Source organism: Capricornis sumatraensis, chromosome 19 (assembly GCF_032405125.1).
Source record: "Capricornis sumatraensis isolate serow.1 chromosome 19, serow.2, whole genome shotgun sequence".
Taxonomy (NCBI): Eukaryota; Metazoa; Chordata; class Mammalia; order Artiodactyla; family Bovidae; genus Capricornis; species Capricornis sumatraensis.
In genome coordinates, this window is record NC_091087.1 from 38,659,907 (window position 1) to 38,675,261 (window position 15,355).

Consider the following 15,355-nt stretch of genomic DNA (forward strand, 5'->3'; position numbering starts at 1 on the left):
ATATTGAGCCACTGAATCAAAAAATAGTATATGTGACTCCAAACACATGCACACTGACACATCTGAAGCACAAGTTTCAAAATAATACACTCATTATGTACTATTTATTCTAATATTTTTTTCTGTTCTTTTCATTAATTTTAAGACATGTCAATGAAAATAAACAGAATGTAGGATGGAAAAATAAAACTCAATCATTCCAATAAAGACAGAAAAGGTGAAGTTCAACTAACTGTATGTGTTTATAGACACACACTAGAAAATTGAAAGAAAAATGTATACTAGTCAAGTACCAAAAACAGGAAGGCTAGTATAACACATTAATGTCAGTTAAATAGATTTTAAGACAAAAAATATTAGCAATGAAGAAGGTCACTATATCATGATAAAAAAAAAAAGGACACTTCACCAGAAGACCTGGAAGAGAAAATGGCAACCTACTCTAGTATTCTTGCCTGGAAAACCTATGGACAGGGGAGCCTGGCAGGCTGCAGTCCATGGGATTGCAAAGAGTTGGACATGACTGAGCATACATACACACACACACACACACACACACACACACACACACACACACCCCAGAAGACATAACCATTCTAAATTAATATGTGCTTAATAACACTGCCTCAAATACATTCAGCAAAAATTAACAGAAATCATGGTATTAAAGATCCAAAATTAGTCAGAAATTTGGACATAATCCCTTAGTTACTGATAAATCATGAAGATAAAATTATTAAGGATATGAGAGATTTGAACAGCACATTACAACAAGCCTGATCTAAAGTATATACCTAAAACTCGACATCTGTCAATTAGAGAATCCACAATCTTCTCTTGTAGACACAGACCATTTAAAATTCTGTACATGAATCAGGCTCCAGAGCAAATCTCAATACTAATAAACTGATACCATGTAGTCCTCAACTTTAAAATATTAGCTTAAAAAAAAAGAAAATCACTGTGCTAAATAAGCAAATAAAGAAACTAGATAAGAAAAACCAAAGGATGCTGGTTTGAAAGTCCAAATAAGAAAAAAAAAATAGAGACAGAGGAAAGAGACCAATGTGTAAGAAAAAGTAAATTAAATTTGTAAAGCCTACTTGTTTATTGCCATTGTAGTATTTCTAAGTATTTTATTAATTTACTTATGTATTTCATGAAAGAAAAATATACTGACCACTGATTCAGAAATGAATCAACAATTATTTAAACTGTCATCTACCATGGGCAAGGCAATTTCCTAAATGGTAAGAATGATGGGGGATATTTATTGTAGAATAAAAAGAGTGAGTATATATGTGATACAAAATATAAGGCAATAAATTCCACACATTTCTCTGTACAGAGAGGAGGAGGTTAATTTTGATTTGTGATGAGGTGAGTGATTAGGAAGGAGGCAACCTTGAAATATAAGTAGGATTTGAATATGCACATGCGTTTTTACTCAGTTGCAAGTCAATTCCACTCTTTGTGACTCTATGAACTGTAGTTTGCCAGGCTCCTCTGTCCATGGGACTTCCCAGGCAAGTATTCTGGAGTGAGATGCCAACAGACAGGAAGAAAAGGAAGGGTGAGAAAATGCAAAATGTATCCAACATAAATAGTAAATGGTTCTAGGTAGAACTCAGACCAAGGAAGAATAGACCATCACAAAGGTAGTTAGGGGGCAAACAGTAGATGTCTCTAAAAGCTATGGCAAAAGGTGAAACTTTATTGTATCTGTGGCAGATGGGTAGGTATGAAGGTTGTCACTGAAGTTTTATTTTAGCAGAAGTAGTGATGAGAATTAGGGTCCAAGAAAATTGGCTAGGAAACCATTTCTATAGATAAATCAGGGATTAAGAAGGTATGAGCTAACACAATGATTGTAAGACAACAGAGGGCTAGAAAGATGAGAGACCTACAGCAAAGGCAGAATTTTGACCTGACAACCAGACAAGGGTTCAGTGATAGTTAAAGATGAATCAGTGAGTGACAAACTGGTTGGATTGTCAGAAAAGGGGAATGCAGGAAATAGTACGAGTTGGGATGCGAAATGAGTTTGCCTTTACATATAGGCAAGATAGCCTATAGGACTGTATTAGAAACAGGGTCCTAAAATTATTAGAAGGCAATTATTTTTACAAAATTAGAAACAGGGTCCTAAAATTATTAGAAGGCAATTATTTTTACAAAATATGATTTTAAACTTATCTGCCATTCAGTTTCATTGATCCCTTAGTCACCATATTTCTTCCTTTTTTCTGAAGGTCCCTTTTGTTCCTCCTGACTTCACCTTCTACCAGTATGTTTAATAACTCCAGGGTATACCTTGTACACTGTGCAGTAAGTGCTAATCTCAAAGAATCTCCTGTGATCACGCAACATGGTGACCTTGCTTCCTTCCTAGCCATTATGAATCATGGGGTATGGTTTCAACTTCTCCTCAATTACTACCACTATTAAAGTCTGAAATTAGGAAGAAATCAGATAGATTCTTAAGCCTGGCATGAGTTCCCAGCAAAGCAGCCCATTCTCTTTCATTAGTCACTGTTTGAAAATAAACTAAAAATGCACCTATATAAAATGCAAAAGCAGAGTGACAACCTAAGTGCTATGGACTAAACATCTGTGTCCCCCCACAAAATCATATGTTGAATTTCATAACCCTAATATGACAGTATTAGGAGGTAGAGGCTTTGGGAGGTGATTAAATCATGAGGATGGAACCCCTCATGAATGGGATTAGCAACCTTATAAAAGAGGCTCTAGTGAACTCTCTCTTCCTGCCATGCATGGCATAATTTTCTGTAATTTTCTGAATATGTTTTTTAACCCTTTAAAAAGCAAAAAAAAAAAAAAAAACAACCAACAACTTCTTAAGTCAAGGGTCAAACAAAAACAATCTGGCCTGTGGTTTGTAATTTGCTTACACCTAGAGGAAGGTCCTCCTCATTCTATCACATGTTGTCTCTGCAGTCTGATAGCTGGCTCCTTACCAGCTCTTCCTGACAATAAATCTGCCAGTCAAAAGTTCTACCCAGGTACATCTGCAAACCAGGAAGCAGCCACTCCCCAAAAACCAACCAGGCTGGCGCCCTGATCTCAGATTTCTGGCCTTTAACTATGAGAAATACATTTCTGTTCCTCATAAGCCACTCAGTCTATGGTGTTTCGCTATAGTAGCCTGAACTAAAACACTAGATTTCTTCCCATTTCAATGACTTTCCATATTTCAATACTCTTTAACTCTTTCTTTCCACTTACTCAGTGCAGTATAACAGACAGTTAGTATACAGTCAGTTAATTTTTCATTTTCTCCTTATTTTTCTATTTCCTTAGGTCTCCTCTCCACCTGTTCTCTAAGGTTTTTCTGAGAATGAAACATGGAAATGTAAATAAAGAATATGGTCAGTAAAGAAATTTGAGGGGATAATGGAAATACTCCGTATTTCGTGGTGGTGGTGGTTTCACAGGTATAAACATTAGTCAAAATTCATCAGTTATGCACTTACATGAATGCTGTTTATCATACATAAATTATATTTCAGTAAATGGATTTAAAATGCAATCTAATATAAAGCACCTGGAGGGTGACAAATAGTTGCTAATTTGTTCTTCTATCCCCTTCTTTTTTCACTTAAGAGGAAAAAAATACCTATTTTTAAAAATAGTCAGTCATTATTCCTTCCATGAAAACTTCTAAAAACTTCCTGAGATAATTATAAGGTTATTTCTCTGTCTCTCCTCCTCCACACTAAATCCCAACATTCTTCTCTTTTTCTGAAAATTTCACTTTCCTATTCCTTTATTTAATATGGTCTTAAATCTAGATTCTATCTCTCTCATTTCAATTAAATAACAAAAACAGAGTAATTGACACACATGCTACAAAATATCTTTGGATGTCAGCTCTGCTAAAATCTATGAACACTGCTGGTAGTACTATGTTGTTAGTTCACATATTAAAAGAGGTTTATTATAACCCCCTTTAATCCTATTCAACCAAACTCACATGAAGTCAGCTATACAAGTACTATTTTCAAGTCTTTTATTAATCACTAGCTATAACTATACTCCCAAAGTGAATCATAGTCTTTTAAAACAAAAAAAATTAAGATCCTTTCTTTTCAAAATTTGCTCCCGCCGTTAGAAAACCTTAACTCTTCACTTTCTTTTTAATATATCAAATGAAGTCAGTACCAACACAGTTGTCATGTACTTATATATTCTAAATCAAAGCAAAATATCTCATGGTATGTTTTCTTATATTAGTGAATTCTCTAGCTGTTTGCCAGAATAGTAAGTATAGACTGTCTTCCCTAATTTGCTAAAATTGTAGAGAGTTTACTAAAATGGATTATTAAAAAATACTAATAGACTTGAAACAACGACTACAAGTTTTCAAAATAAATGCTTTTGAAATGATTTGGCACTTTTCTTTGTTTTTTTAAACCATATTTTTTTCTATATAAATATGAAGTGTTCCTTACCCTTTTTCATCTCACATTCTTTATTCAATATTTATCACTTCTTTAAGAAATGAGTAGATAATGAAATATAAAATTACCCTCTCCCCCAGCTCATTTTACTCACCTACAAAACGGGCTGGGAATAGTAGGTATCACATAACAAAGTCCTCCATTCAAGCAGAATGACCTGTGACTAGGACCACAGGGCTCTTCGTGATCTAAAACATATACACAAATAAAAGACAAATTATAGTTTTCTTAATAAAATAAGGAAAAGGACTAAATATCTTAGATTGAAGTAGTAATTCTAAAAATTAGAATAAAGAATTGTTTCTTAAAATGAAGGACTTAGTCTTATTCCTTATCTGATAAGCAGGGACTTCTATCTCTTTGAGGGAAAGAAATTAATCTGTCTTAAGGGTATGGCCATTAATTACAATGGAGCTTAAAACTGTATTGCAGACATACGGACTCTCTATAATATATTAAGGGCTTCCCTGGTGTCTCAGTGGTGAAGAATCTACCTACCAACACAGGAGTTGCAGGTTACCCTGAGTTAGGAAGATCCCCTGGAGAAAAAAAATGGCAACTCACTCCAGTATTGTTGCCTAGGTGCCGGAAGCCAGTGTGAGGAATCCCGCCTGTGACAAGGTCATGAGGAAGGAAGCTGACATACGCAAGGTCGTGATCAGACTTCAGGGGTCCCCCTGGAATTTCCTGAGCATGTACCCCAACAAAAAAACAAAAATCTGCCAGCTTTTGTACTTGCTTTTCCACTCTTCTGATATTCTCTGGAAAAAAGTCAACTCAGGGCTTTAGTCTTCTGCATTTGAAAGGGATGTTTCAGTTAAACCCCCTCTGATAGCTCTCTAGCTTGCCTAACAGGTTCCCCGGACCTCTTACAGCTTGTGAATTGCTTACAGCCCCTCAACCGTGAGAGGCACAAAGCTTAAAAGCATCTTAAAGATACAGAGCCTTTTCTAAAGAGCTAAAAATCATATTGGTGATGGGTCTTCACTGTTGATTTAATGATTGCCGCTAGGCCTCCATATTCTTTATCTTTTAGGCACCTGGGAGGATGTTAATCAATGTAAACGGGATATGGAAAAAGATATATAGTAGTTTTGATGTTAGCAACACTAGACTTTTGAGTTAATTACTTTTCTTTTGTTATAAATCACTGTACTCCTTTCACTTGTTATAAACTGCTGTATCTTTGCTATGTAAGAATATAACTTTATTTAGTGCTTTCTGAGAATGGCACCAGACTTTGGGAAGATCAACACAAATAAGTCTTCTGGTTGACAAACCCTTATCAGAAAAAAGGCTGTAAAATGTTCATTGGCCTTTTTGGCCGGAAGATTATGTAAATTACCTAAGACTTGTGTATACAATTAGGTATGCAGAGAGAAAAGCCTGGTTTTGATAAGAGTCTGGACTGCTAACGCTGCATAACTTTGTGTTACCCATTGATCTCCATGTTTTATCAAAAGTATAAAAAGCCTTCTGAACAATAAAGGATGGACCAGTTTCTCGGACTAGTCTCTCGGCCTAGTTTCTTGGGAATCTGGCTCCCCCCGTGTCTCTCTCTCTCTCTCTTTTTCTCTCTCTCCCTCCCTCTCCTCTTTACTCTAATTTCAGGCTGAATTCCCATCTGGAGCGGGGTGGCTCACTAAGTCTACTTACTTGCCCTGGCTTTTAAGACCCGCGCGAAAGGGAGCCTAAGAAGGGGCACCCTTAGATATTCAAGTAGGCACCGGTGGCCCAACGTAGATAGTGCAAGCTCCTTGTCTGGAACTTTATTGGCCTTCCCCGTAAGCCAAGTTATTCAGCCTTCTTTCTCCACTTAATTTTCCTACTACACTATTTCTTCCTAATTTAATCTTATATTAATAAATAAATAAGTTTTCCTCGCCAACGCCCTCCCCGCTTCGAATTCCCTGGATCCACCGGGGCTGGACCCCGGCACCTAGGAAATTCCATGGACAGAGAAGCTGGGTGGGCTACAGTCCATGGGTTCAGGAAAGAGTTGGACACAACTTAATGACTAAACAATATAATAGATTAAAAGGAGAAGACCAGTATCTTAAAATAAATAGTGGCTTTTCTCATTCAGTAAGCTTTGCTTAGAGTTCTGTCCCAATAGTATAGTTAGATTCCTATCTTTTCTTTAAGGTTTCAGATACATTAAAGCCTGAAATTGCTGTGGGAAAAAATTTTAGATTACTAAATAAATTCTGATGTTCAGAATCATCTTTAATTATTTCTATATATGACAATTCTAACATCAAAAAACAAAAATATCTTATTAGGTTTTGATTTGCAAGGGGACATTAGGTAATAGCTAGTAACTATAAAGACATATTTCAAGTCCTCAGTAAAACTGAAAACAGTAATACCATCATATGGGATACAGCAAAAAATTTTGGAATATTAAGAAAATAAATCTCCGTGTCTCTCTTCCTTTCTCTCCTCTTTCTCCCTCCTTTCATCCTTCATTATCTTTTACCTTTCTGTTATGCTTCTTTCTCTGCCTTCCCTTTCTTTCTTGGTACCTATCCCTCCCTTCCAGACTCTACCTCCTCACTCACTCTTTGAAAAAAAATCCCCCCAAAACCATTAGACAGAAAAATTTAGAAATAAACACAGGAGATATGTTATCATGTTAAAACATATATAACATATAACACATAATGTTAACATTATAACATATCCCCTGTGTTTATTATATATACTATATACTTTAAACATGTCTTTATATTTACTCATTGAGTTATACTACTATAGACTACTATTTATGATTAGAAAAGTCAATTGCTGAATGCTTTATCTTTTGATCCTGAAGGGGGAATTATTTAATACATTGCTTTAAAATTGAACTTTGTTGGTTCCTGATCGTTTCTGTGCAGAAAGTGACATAGAATCTTATGTGAAGAAGAAAATGGCATTGTTCCAATTAGGCATTTTAAAAAATAGTGCACTAATTTTTAAAAAGTTATTTAGTATTTATTAGCCACTAATGGGCTCGATAAAGGACAGAAATGGTATGGACCTAACAGAAGCAGAAGATATTAAGAAGAGGTGGCAAGAATACACAGAAGAACTGTACAAAAAAGATCTTCATGACCCAGATAATAATGATGATGTGATCACTAATCTAGAGCCAGACATCTTGGAAAGTGAAGTCAAGTGGGCCTTAGAAAGCATCACTATGAACAAAGCTAGTGGAGGTGATGGAATTCCAGTTGAGCTGTTTCAAATCCTGAAAGATGATGGTGTGAAAGTGCTGCACTCAATATGCCAGCACATTTGGAAAACTCAGCAGTGGCCACAGGACTGGAAAAGGTCAGTTTTCATTCTAATCCCAAAGAAAGGCAATGCCAAAGAATGCTCAAACCACTGCACAATTGCACTCATCTCACATGCTAGTAAAGTAATGCTCAAAATTCTCCAAGCCAGGCTTCAGCAATTCGTGAACCATGAACTTCCTGATGTTCAAGCTGGTTTTAGAAAAGGCAGAGGAACCAGAGATCAAATTGCCAACATCCGCTGGATCATGGAAAATACAAGAGAGTTCCAGAAAAACATCTATTTCTGCTTTATTGACTATGCCAAAGCCTTTGAGTGTGTGGATCACAATAAACTGTGGAAAATTCTTCAAGAGATGGGAATACCAGACCACCTAACCTGCCTCTTGAGAAATGTGTATGCAGGTCAGGAAGCAACAGTTAGAACTGGACATGGAACAACAGACTGGTTCCAAATAGGAAAAGGAGTACATCAAGGCTGTATTTTGTCACCCTGCTTATTTAACTTATATGCAGAGTACATCATGAGAAATGCTGGACTGGAAGAAACACAAGCTGGAATCAAGACTGCCGGGAGAAATATCAATAACCTCAGATAGGCAGATGACACCACCCTTATGGCAGAAAGTGAAGAGGAACTAAAAAGCCTCTTGATGAAAGTGAAAGAGGAGAGTGAAAAAGTTGGCTTAAAGCTCAACATTCAGAAAACAAAGATCATGGTATCCAGTCCCATCACTCCATGGCAAATAGATGGGGAAACAGTGGAAACAGTGTCAGACTTTATTTTTTTGGGCTCCAAAATCACTGCAGATGGTGATTGCAGCCATGAAATTAAAAGACGCCCTTGGAAGAAAAGTTATGACCAATTTAGATAGTATATTCAAAAGCAGAGACATTACTTTGCCGACTAAGGTCTGTCTAGTCAGGGCTATGGTTTTTCCAGTGGTCATGTATGGATGAGAGTTGGACTGTGAAGAAGCCTGAGTGCCGAAGAATTGATGCTTTTGAACTGTGGTGTCGAAGAAGACTCTTGAGAGTCCCTTGGACTGCAAGGAGATCCAACCAGTCCATTCTGAAGGAGATCAGCCCTGGGATTTTTTTGGAAGGAATGATGCTGAGGCTGAAAACTCCAGTACTTGGCCACCTCGTGAGAAGAGTTGACTCATTGGAAAAGACTCTGATGCTGGGAGGGATTGGGGGCAGGAGGAGAAGGGGACGACAGAGGATGAGCTGGCTGGATGGCATCACGGACTCGATGGACATGAGTCTGAGTGAACTCCGGGAGATGGTGATGAACAGGGAGGCCTGGCGTGCTGTGATTCCTGGTGTTGCGAAGAGTCGCACACGACTGAGTGACTGAACTGAACTGAAGATATTAATACCCTTAATATATAATTACTATCGAACCAGATATCTTCACTGTCAGAATTTGAACTTTGCTTTTATTTTAAATTGTTTCACCTTCACATTACAATTATAAAAGTATAAAAATGTAAAGAGGGAAACAGAACTTACAAAGAATTTAAGTGGAAAAAAGGAAAGTAAACCAACCAGAACTAATCTTCTAACTTTTTTCTTTTTTTACACAATGTTATGCTTCTTTACTAAAGGAAATCAATCCTGAATATTCATTGGAAGGACTGATGATGAAGCTGAAACTCCAATACTTTGGCCACCTGATGCAAAGAACTGACTCACTGGAAAAGACTCTGATGCTGGGAAAGATAGAAGGCGGGAGGAGAAGGCGACGACAGAGGATGAGATGGTTGGATGGCATCACTGACATAATGGACATGAGTTTGAGTAAACTCTGGGAGTTGGCAATGGACAGGGAAGCCTGGTGTGCTATAGTCCATGCGGTCGTAAAGAGTCGGACACGACTGAGTAAAAGAACTGAACTGAACTGATGCTTCTTTACAATAAGACAACTTCTTTTTTTCAAAACAAAACTTTTCATAAGATAATTCTAACAATTTTCCAGGAATAATTTGGCTAACAAATAAAATCCCAGTTGACATTACATTACGTTAGAATCATGGACATCATCACATACAGTTTTCCATTGAGGGTGGAGTGTCAACTTTATCACAGAATGATTTCTGTAGCTGAAATTAACGTCCTTGTTTTTAGTAGCATCACAACCAGTTATGACTCAACATCTGGGATTTTATCAGTAAGGAATACTCATCTAACCTGAATCACTATCTCTGAATCTATTTGTATTCTGATTTCATTTACTTATTTGTAAAGTTGATAGCAGATTTAGAGTATACCAGAATTAGTTTGTAAAAAGTGATAAAATGTAGGTCTAAAACTACAGGTCTAAATAAAATAGTTCCATGTTATAAAGCAAGGTCTTTCAAAACCAAGGTATTTCATATTTCTAGGATAATTTTAGATGGAAAAAATACAGTCTTGTGTTGATATACATAACTTTTTTGTTTCTATTTTTATGACATAAATTTTTTTGACACACATTGACAAAAGTAAAAACTTACAAGAAATTACCTGTTGTCATCTTAACTTCCAAATAGTTTCATTCTTGGCTGAAAGTTTAGGGTTGAAAAACAGCACCTAAAATTAATAATTCAGGAAAAATTATCCTCTTTTGATAGCATTACAAAATTTCAAATATCGTAACAATGATATTCTTTTAAATGACGAAAACAATTAAGCATTTATAGGGTAGGGACAAAATTCTTTGGTTAGAACATCTATATTTTTAGATACTTATATATCAATAAAAAATCTGAACAGGTAAATCTAAAAGATCAATAAACAGTATAAATGCACTAGATACAAATCACTGCCTAAGTAATATAATGCAATCTTAAATCTCTCTCTAAAGAAAAGTCTAATGTTTTACTTTTAATGAAAGTGAAAGTTGCTCAGTTGTGTCCGACTGTTTGTGACCCCACGGACTATACAGTCCATGCAGTTTTCCAGATGAGATTACTGGAGTGGGCCATGTCCTCCACCAGGGGATCTTCCCAGCCCTGGGATCAATCCCAGGTCTCCCGCATTGCAGACAGTATCTTTACCGGCTGAGCCACAAGGGAAGCCCAAGAATACTGGAGTGGGTAGCCTATCTCTTCTCCAGCAGATCTTCCCAACCCAGGAATCAAGCAGGGGTCTCCTGCATTGCAGGCAGATTCTTTACCAACTGAGCTATCAGGGAAGCCCAATAAACACTGCTAATTTAGTAGTATACTATATGAGTTTCTATATGAAAAATATGAGTCAATATGTAAAAATGAATGACTTGAAATTGACATTTTAACTTTCTCATAAAGCCTATTTCTAATTTGACTTTTCAAAAGAACAACTTTCAATTTTTCAGTTTATTAAAAATGACCAAAAGGTTTGCATTTCTACAGAAGCTTTAAAATTTTTATAAGAGTACTTTTAAATGTACTGTAGATTACATATTACATTTACCAATCTACATGTGCCTTTCTTTTGAAAAATGTCTGGCATCTGGCAAAACAAAGGAGTTATGTATGAAGTTATCTGCTTTAACAGAAACAAAGGAATTCCAAAAGACATTTGAAAAGATGATAGATTTATACTCACATTATGATTATATGCTCTCAATTTCATTTTATAAACTTTTATAACTTACTCCTGACTTAAGGAGAAAAACTTTTGTAACAGAAATCTCAATCAACAACTTCCTATTAACAGGTGTAATAAGCAAGATCTTCTTTCAAAGTGAGTCACTCTTAAACAGACAAGCAGTGAGAGAGAGAAAGACAGAAATTAAACCTATTTAATTTGAAATAATCACTGGCTCATTGTATGAGTTTCTTTTTCTAGAGAAACAGACTTACCTCAATAAAAACTTACATTCAAACAAACAATAAATTTTGTTGGATATGCAGCATTTAAAAAGTTTTTGAATAATGCAATCTGCAGCAGCTGTACCTTGCCCTTTATAATCCGTCAAAAATCTGATTTACATGGCTGCAATGTGCAGTGTGGGTGTGATTGAGAAAGACCAAGGTGTGCACAGAGGTCAGGCACCAGCCAAGGGAACCAGCCCTTTCAGTCCACATGTTCAGAGTTACAAATGGAGCAGAATTTTATTTAGAAAATAAGTTGTTCTAAGCTGCCTTCTCAAATCACTTTCCAAAATTTTCAAGTGATTAAGTAAACCATATTCATTTGGCTCCTAACTTATCTTTGTACGGCTGAATAATTCCATCGTGTTGTATAACTTTGTGAAGAAAAGGAATTTTCACATGGAATTAGTGGGCAAGTATTCCACGGATTTTTTTTTTGTCTGACCCAAACAATTTATTTTTAGCGTAAACATATAATCTCAATACGAGATGTCTAACTAAAGCAAGCACCACCAACAAGACCAAGATGGCATCTCCTCTTCTAAAGTTTAGGTTTTGCCCAGAATTCCTGATATAGGGAACAGCCCATACCAAGAGTCATTGCTCCCAGAACAAAGCCTTGAGCTGCCACAAACATGGATCAGGTGAACAGACATTTTAGTATTTCCCCTGTTCTTCAACCTATATAATCCATATGCAACAATTGCTGCAAAACCTGCCATTCCAATGGGGACAAATGGTGCCTCTCTAGCTTTTTGGATAAGTTTAGATCTCTGATCTTCATCTTTATGAAAACTCAGTAAGAAACAGAAACATCTGTGTCACTTGTCATAGTGACTGAAGAATCTTCAGACAATTACAAGACATTTCAGGTTCCTACTGGCTTCTGACCCCACTCCCATACTCGCCCTCCACGGATTTTTTTAAATTAATAAATTTATTTTAATTGGAGGCTAATTACTTTACAACATTGTGGTTGTTTTTGCCATACATTGACATGAATCAGCCACGGGTGTACATGTGTCCCCAGTCCCAAAGCCCCCTCCCCGCTCCCTCCCCATCCCATCCCTCTGGGTTGGCCCAGTGTACTGGCTTTGAGTGCCTGGTTTCATGCATCGAACTTGGACTGGTCATCTATCTTATGTATGGCAATATGCATGTCTCAGTGCTATTCTCTCAAATCATTCTACCCTCACCTTCTCCCACAGAGTCCAAAAGTCTGTTCTTTTTATTTGTGTCTCTTTTGTTGTCTCATATATAGGGTCGGTGTTACCATCTTTCTAAATTCCATATACATGCATTAATATACTGTACTGGTATTTTTCTTTCTGACTTACTTCACTCTGTATAATAGGCTCCAATTTCATCCATCTTATTAGAACTGACTCAAATGTGTTCTTTTTAATAGCTGAGTAATAATCCATGTCCATAGGGGTTTTTTAAAAAGGAATTTCCTTACAAAATATATAATATTTACACAAATAATCATTTGAAGTACTGAGAAAATTTAAAGAAGTTAACAGTTACAACACAGCATACATAGGCTACTATGTTCAGTTTGAAGTGAATGTAAGCACTGAACGTGGCTCATACTGATGGCAATATAACTATCTGCAAACTATAACAAAGCTGCAATATATGCATTAGAGAAAGTGATAAGGTTTAAAATCATAAATAACTTAATAAAGTAAAGCATAATTTTGTTTAAAATTGAAGTACAGAGTTCTTTAGAAAGTAACTACCTGAAGTATGCCAACCATTCATATGGCTTTCTTTTCTAAAACAACTCAGACATGACTACTTGTTTGATGTAAAACGTAGAAACTAGTACATTTGCTCTTTTAAGAAAATATTTAAATAAACTCATAATCCATATTCTGAGAAAAACTCTTTGCATTACTAAATACTATCTCCCTCATTCAAAGGTAACTTTTACATATTACAATCTTATAAACACACATGTGTAAACATATATATACACATATATAAAATTTTGTTAGCTTACAGTGTTTGGATTTTAAAATGACATTTTTATGAAAACTCAGTAAATTTGATTTGAACTATGGTAATAATATATTGCTGTCCACTAACATGAAAATGACTACTAAACTGTATGTGAGAGATAATCTATGAGTTCATTCAGGATATTCAAGATGCTATTTATTAAGAGACATATCATGGCAGTTAGTTGGATATTAATAATTTTTCACACAATACAAATAAATTTAACCTTTGAGGCTACATGATTCTAAAGAAGACTTAACATTTTTCAAGTTAACTTTCACTCTAAATAAAAGCCATGATCTTCAAAAATAATTTGTTCATGCATCTATCGATAAATATGTGATAAGTGACCTGCTATCATTAACAAATGATAGAAATATAAACAATAGCCAAGTAATTACAGAAATGTTTTAGGCTGACAATGCAATTCAACCTAATATATTTTCACAGACACCTATTTATGTCACTATATTAACACACTCAGAAACAAAGCTTAACTATTAAGGAGAATCAGAGAAAGATTCTGAAAGGGAGTTTTATTTGTGCTGAGCCTTGAAGAACGAGTAAGGGTTTGCTGTTTTCCGACAGAGGTGACAGCATGCTCAAAGGCACAGAAGAAAGAAAATCCTAATGTATTCAGATAACAGCAGACAGATTACAGGTCATGATGTGTTCAGGGTGTGCACGTGGCTTTATAAGAGGAGAGGATAGGGAGGGAAGGAATGGCAAGAACAGGGTTTAGACAGTGGACTTTATATAAAGGGCAGTGGGGCTCCTTGGAAAGGTTTTTAGCAAAGAAGTGGCATGATCACACCTACATTTTAGAAAATTCATTTTGATAATGGTGTAGAAAAATAGACTGCAATCTGCAGAGGACCTACTATCAGAGAAAACCATTTGGAGGCCATTTTAATAATCAAAAATAGTGAAGAAATAAAGTAATGGGAAAGAGCATAAAGGAGAGAATTAAAGATATACTTAATAGGTACACTCACAGAATGGGATAGCAGGGTACAAAAAGAAAAGTCGAGGCCAACCTTCAAGTACACATTGTGCTGTGCTCAGTCGTGTCCCACTCGTTGCGACCCCACGGACTGCAGCCCGCCAGGCCCCTCCGTCCATGCGGATTCTCCAGGCAAGAATACTGGAGTGGGTTGCCATGCCCTCCTCCAGGCAAGTACCCATCAGGGAAATGTATATGAAAACCACAAAGAGATGGGACCTTCCTGGTGGTCCAGTTGATAAGAATCTGTATTCTAATGCAGTGGACACAGGTTCGATCACCAGTCAGGGAACTAAGATTCTACGTGTCCGGAAGCAACTAAGCATGCATGTGGCAACTACAGAGCCCACGCACTCCAGAGCCGGCCCACGTCCCAACTAGAGAAAGCCCCTCTCCTGCAACGAAAGCTCTCACATGCCACAACAGCCAAAAATAAATAAATAAAAATATTTTTAAAAATCTACAATGAGGTACCATTTCACACCTTACTAGAATGTCTATAATAAAAATGGCAAACAATAACAAAGAGAAACTAGACCTCTCATTGCTAGTGGGACTATAAAATTGCACAGTCATTTTAGAAAATAATTTGATACCTTCCTAAAAAGTTAAAATATAAATTTTCCATGCATGCATACAAAGTTGCTTCAGTCGTGTGCAGTTCTGTACGACCCCATGGCCTGTAGCCTGCCAGGCTCCTCTGTCCATGGGATTCTCCAGGCAAGAATAATGGAGTGGGTTGCC

General features: G+C 36.4%; 1 protein-coding gene across 1 annotated transcript in view; it reads right to left on the reverse strand.

The window, feature by feature from the left end:
- NRG4 (neuregulin 4) overlaps positions 1-10,280 on the reverse strand; it is a 70,581-nt gene extending 60,301 nt beyond the window's left edge. The window contains exons 1-2 of the mRNA XM_068990969.1: positions 10,271-10,280; positions 4,579-4,672 (exon numbers count right to left, since the gene is read on the reverse strand). Coding sequence (XP_068847070.1) covers positions 4,579-4,672; positions 10,271-10,280 — 104 coding nt within the window. The remainder of the gene's footprint in view (positions 1-4,578; positions 4,673-10,270) is intronic.
- Positions 10,281-15,355: the final 5,075 nt, after the last annotated feature.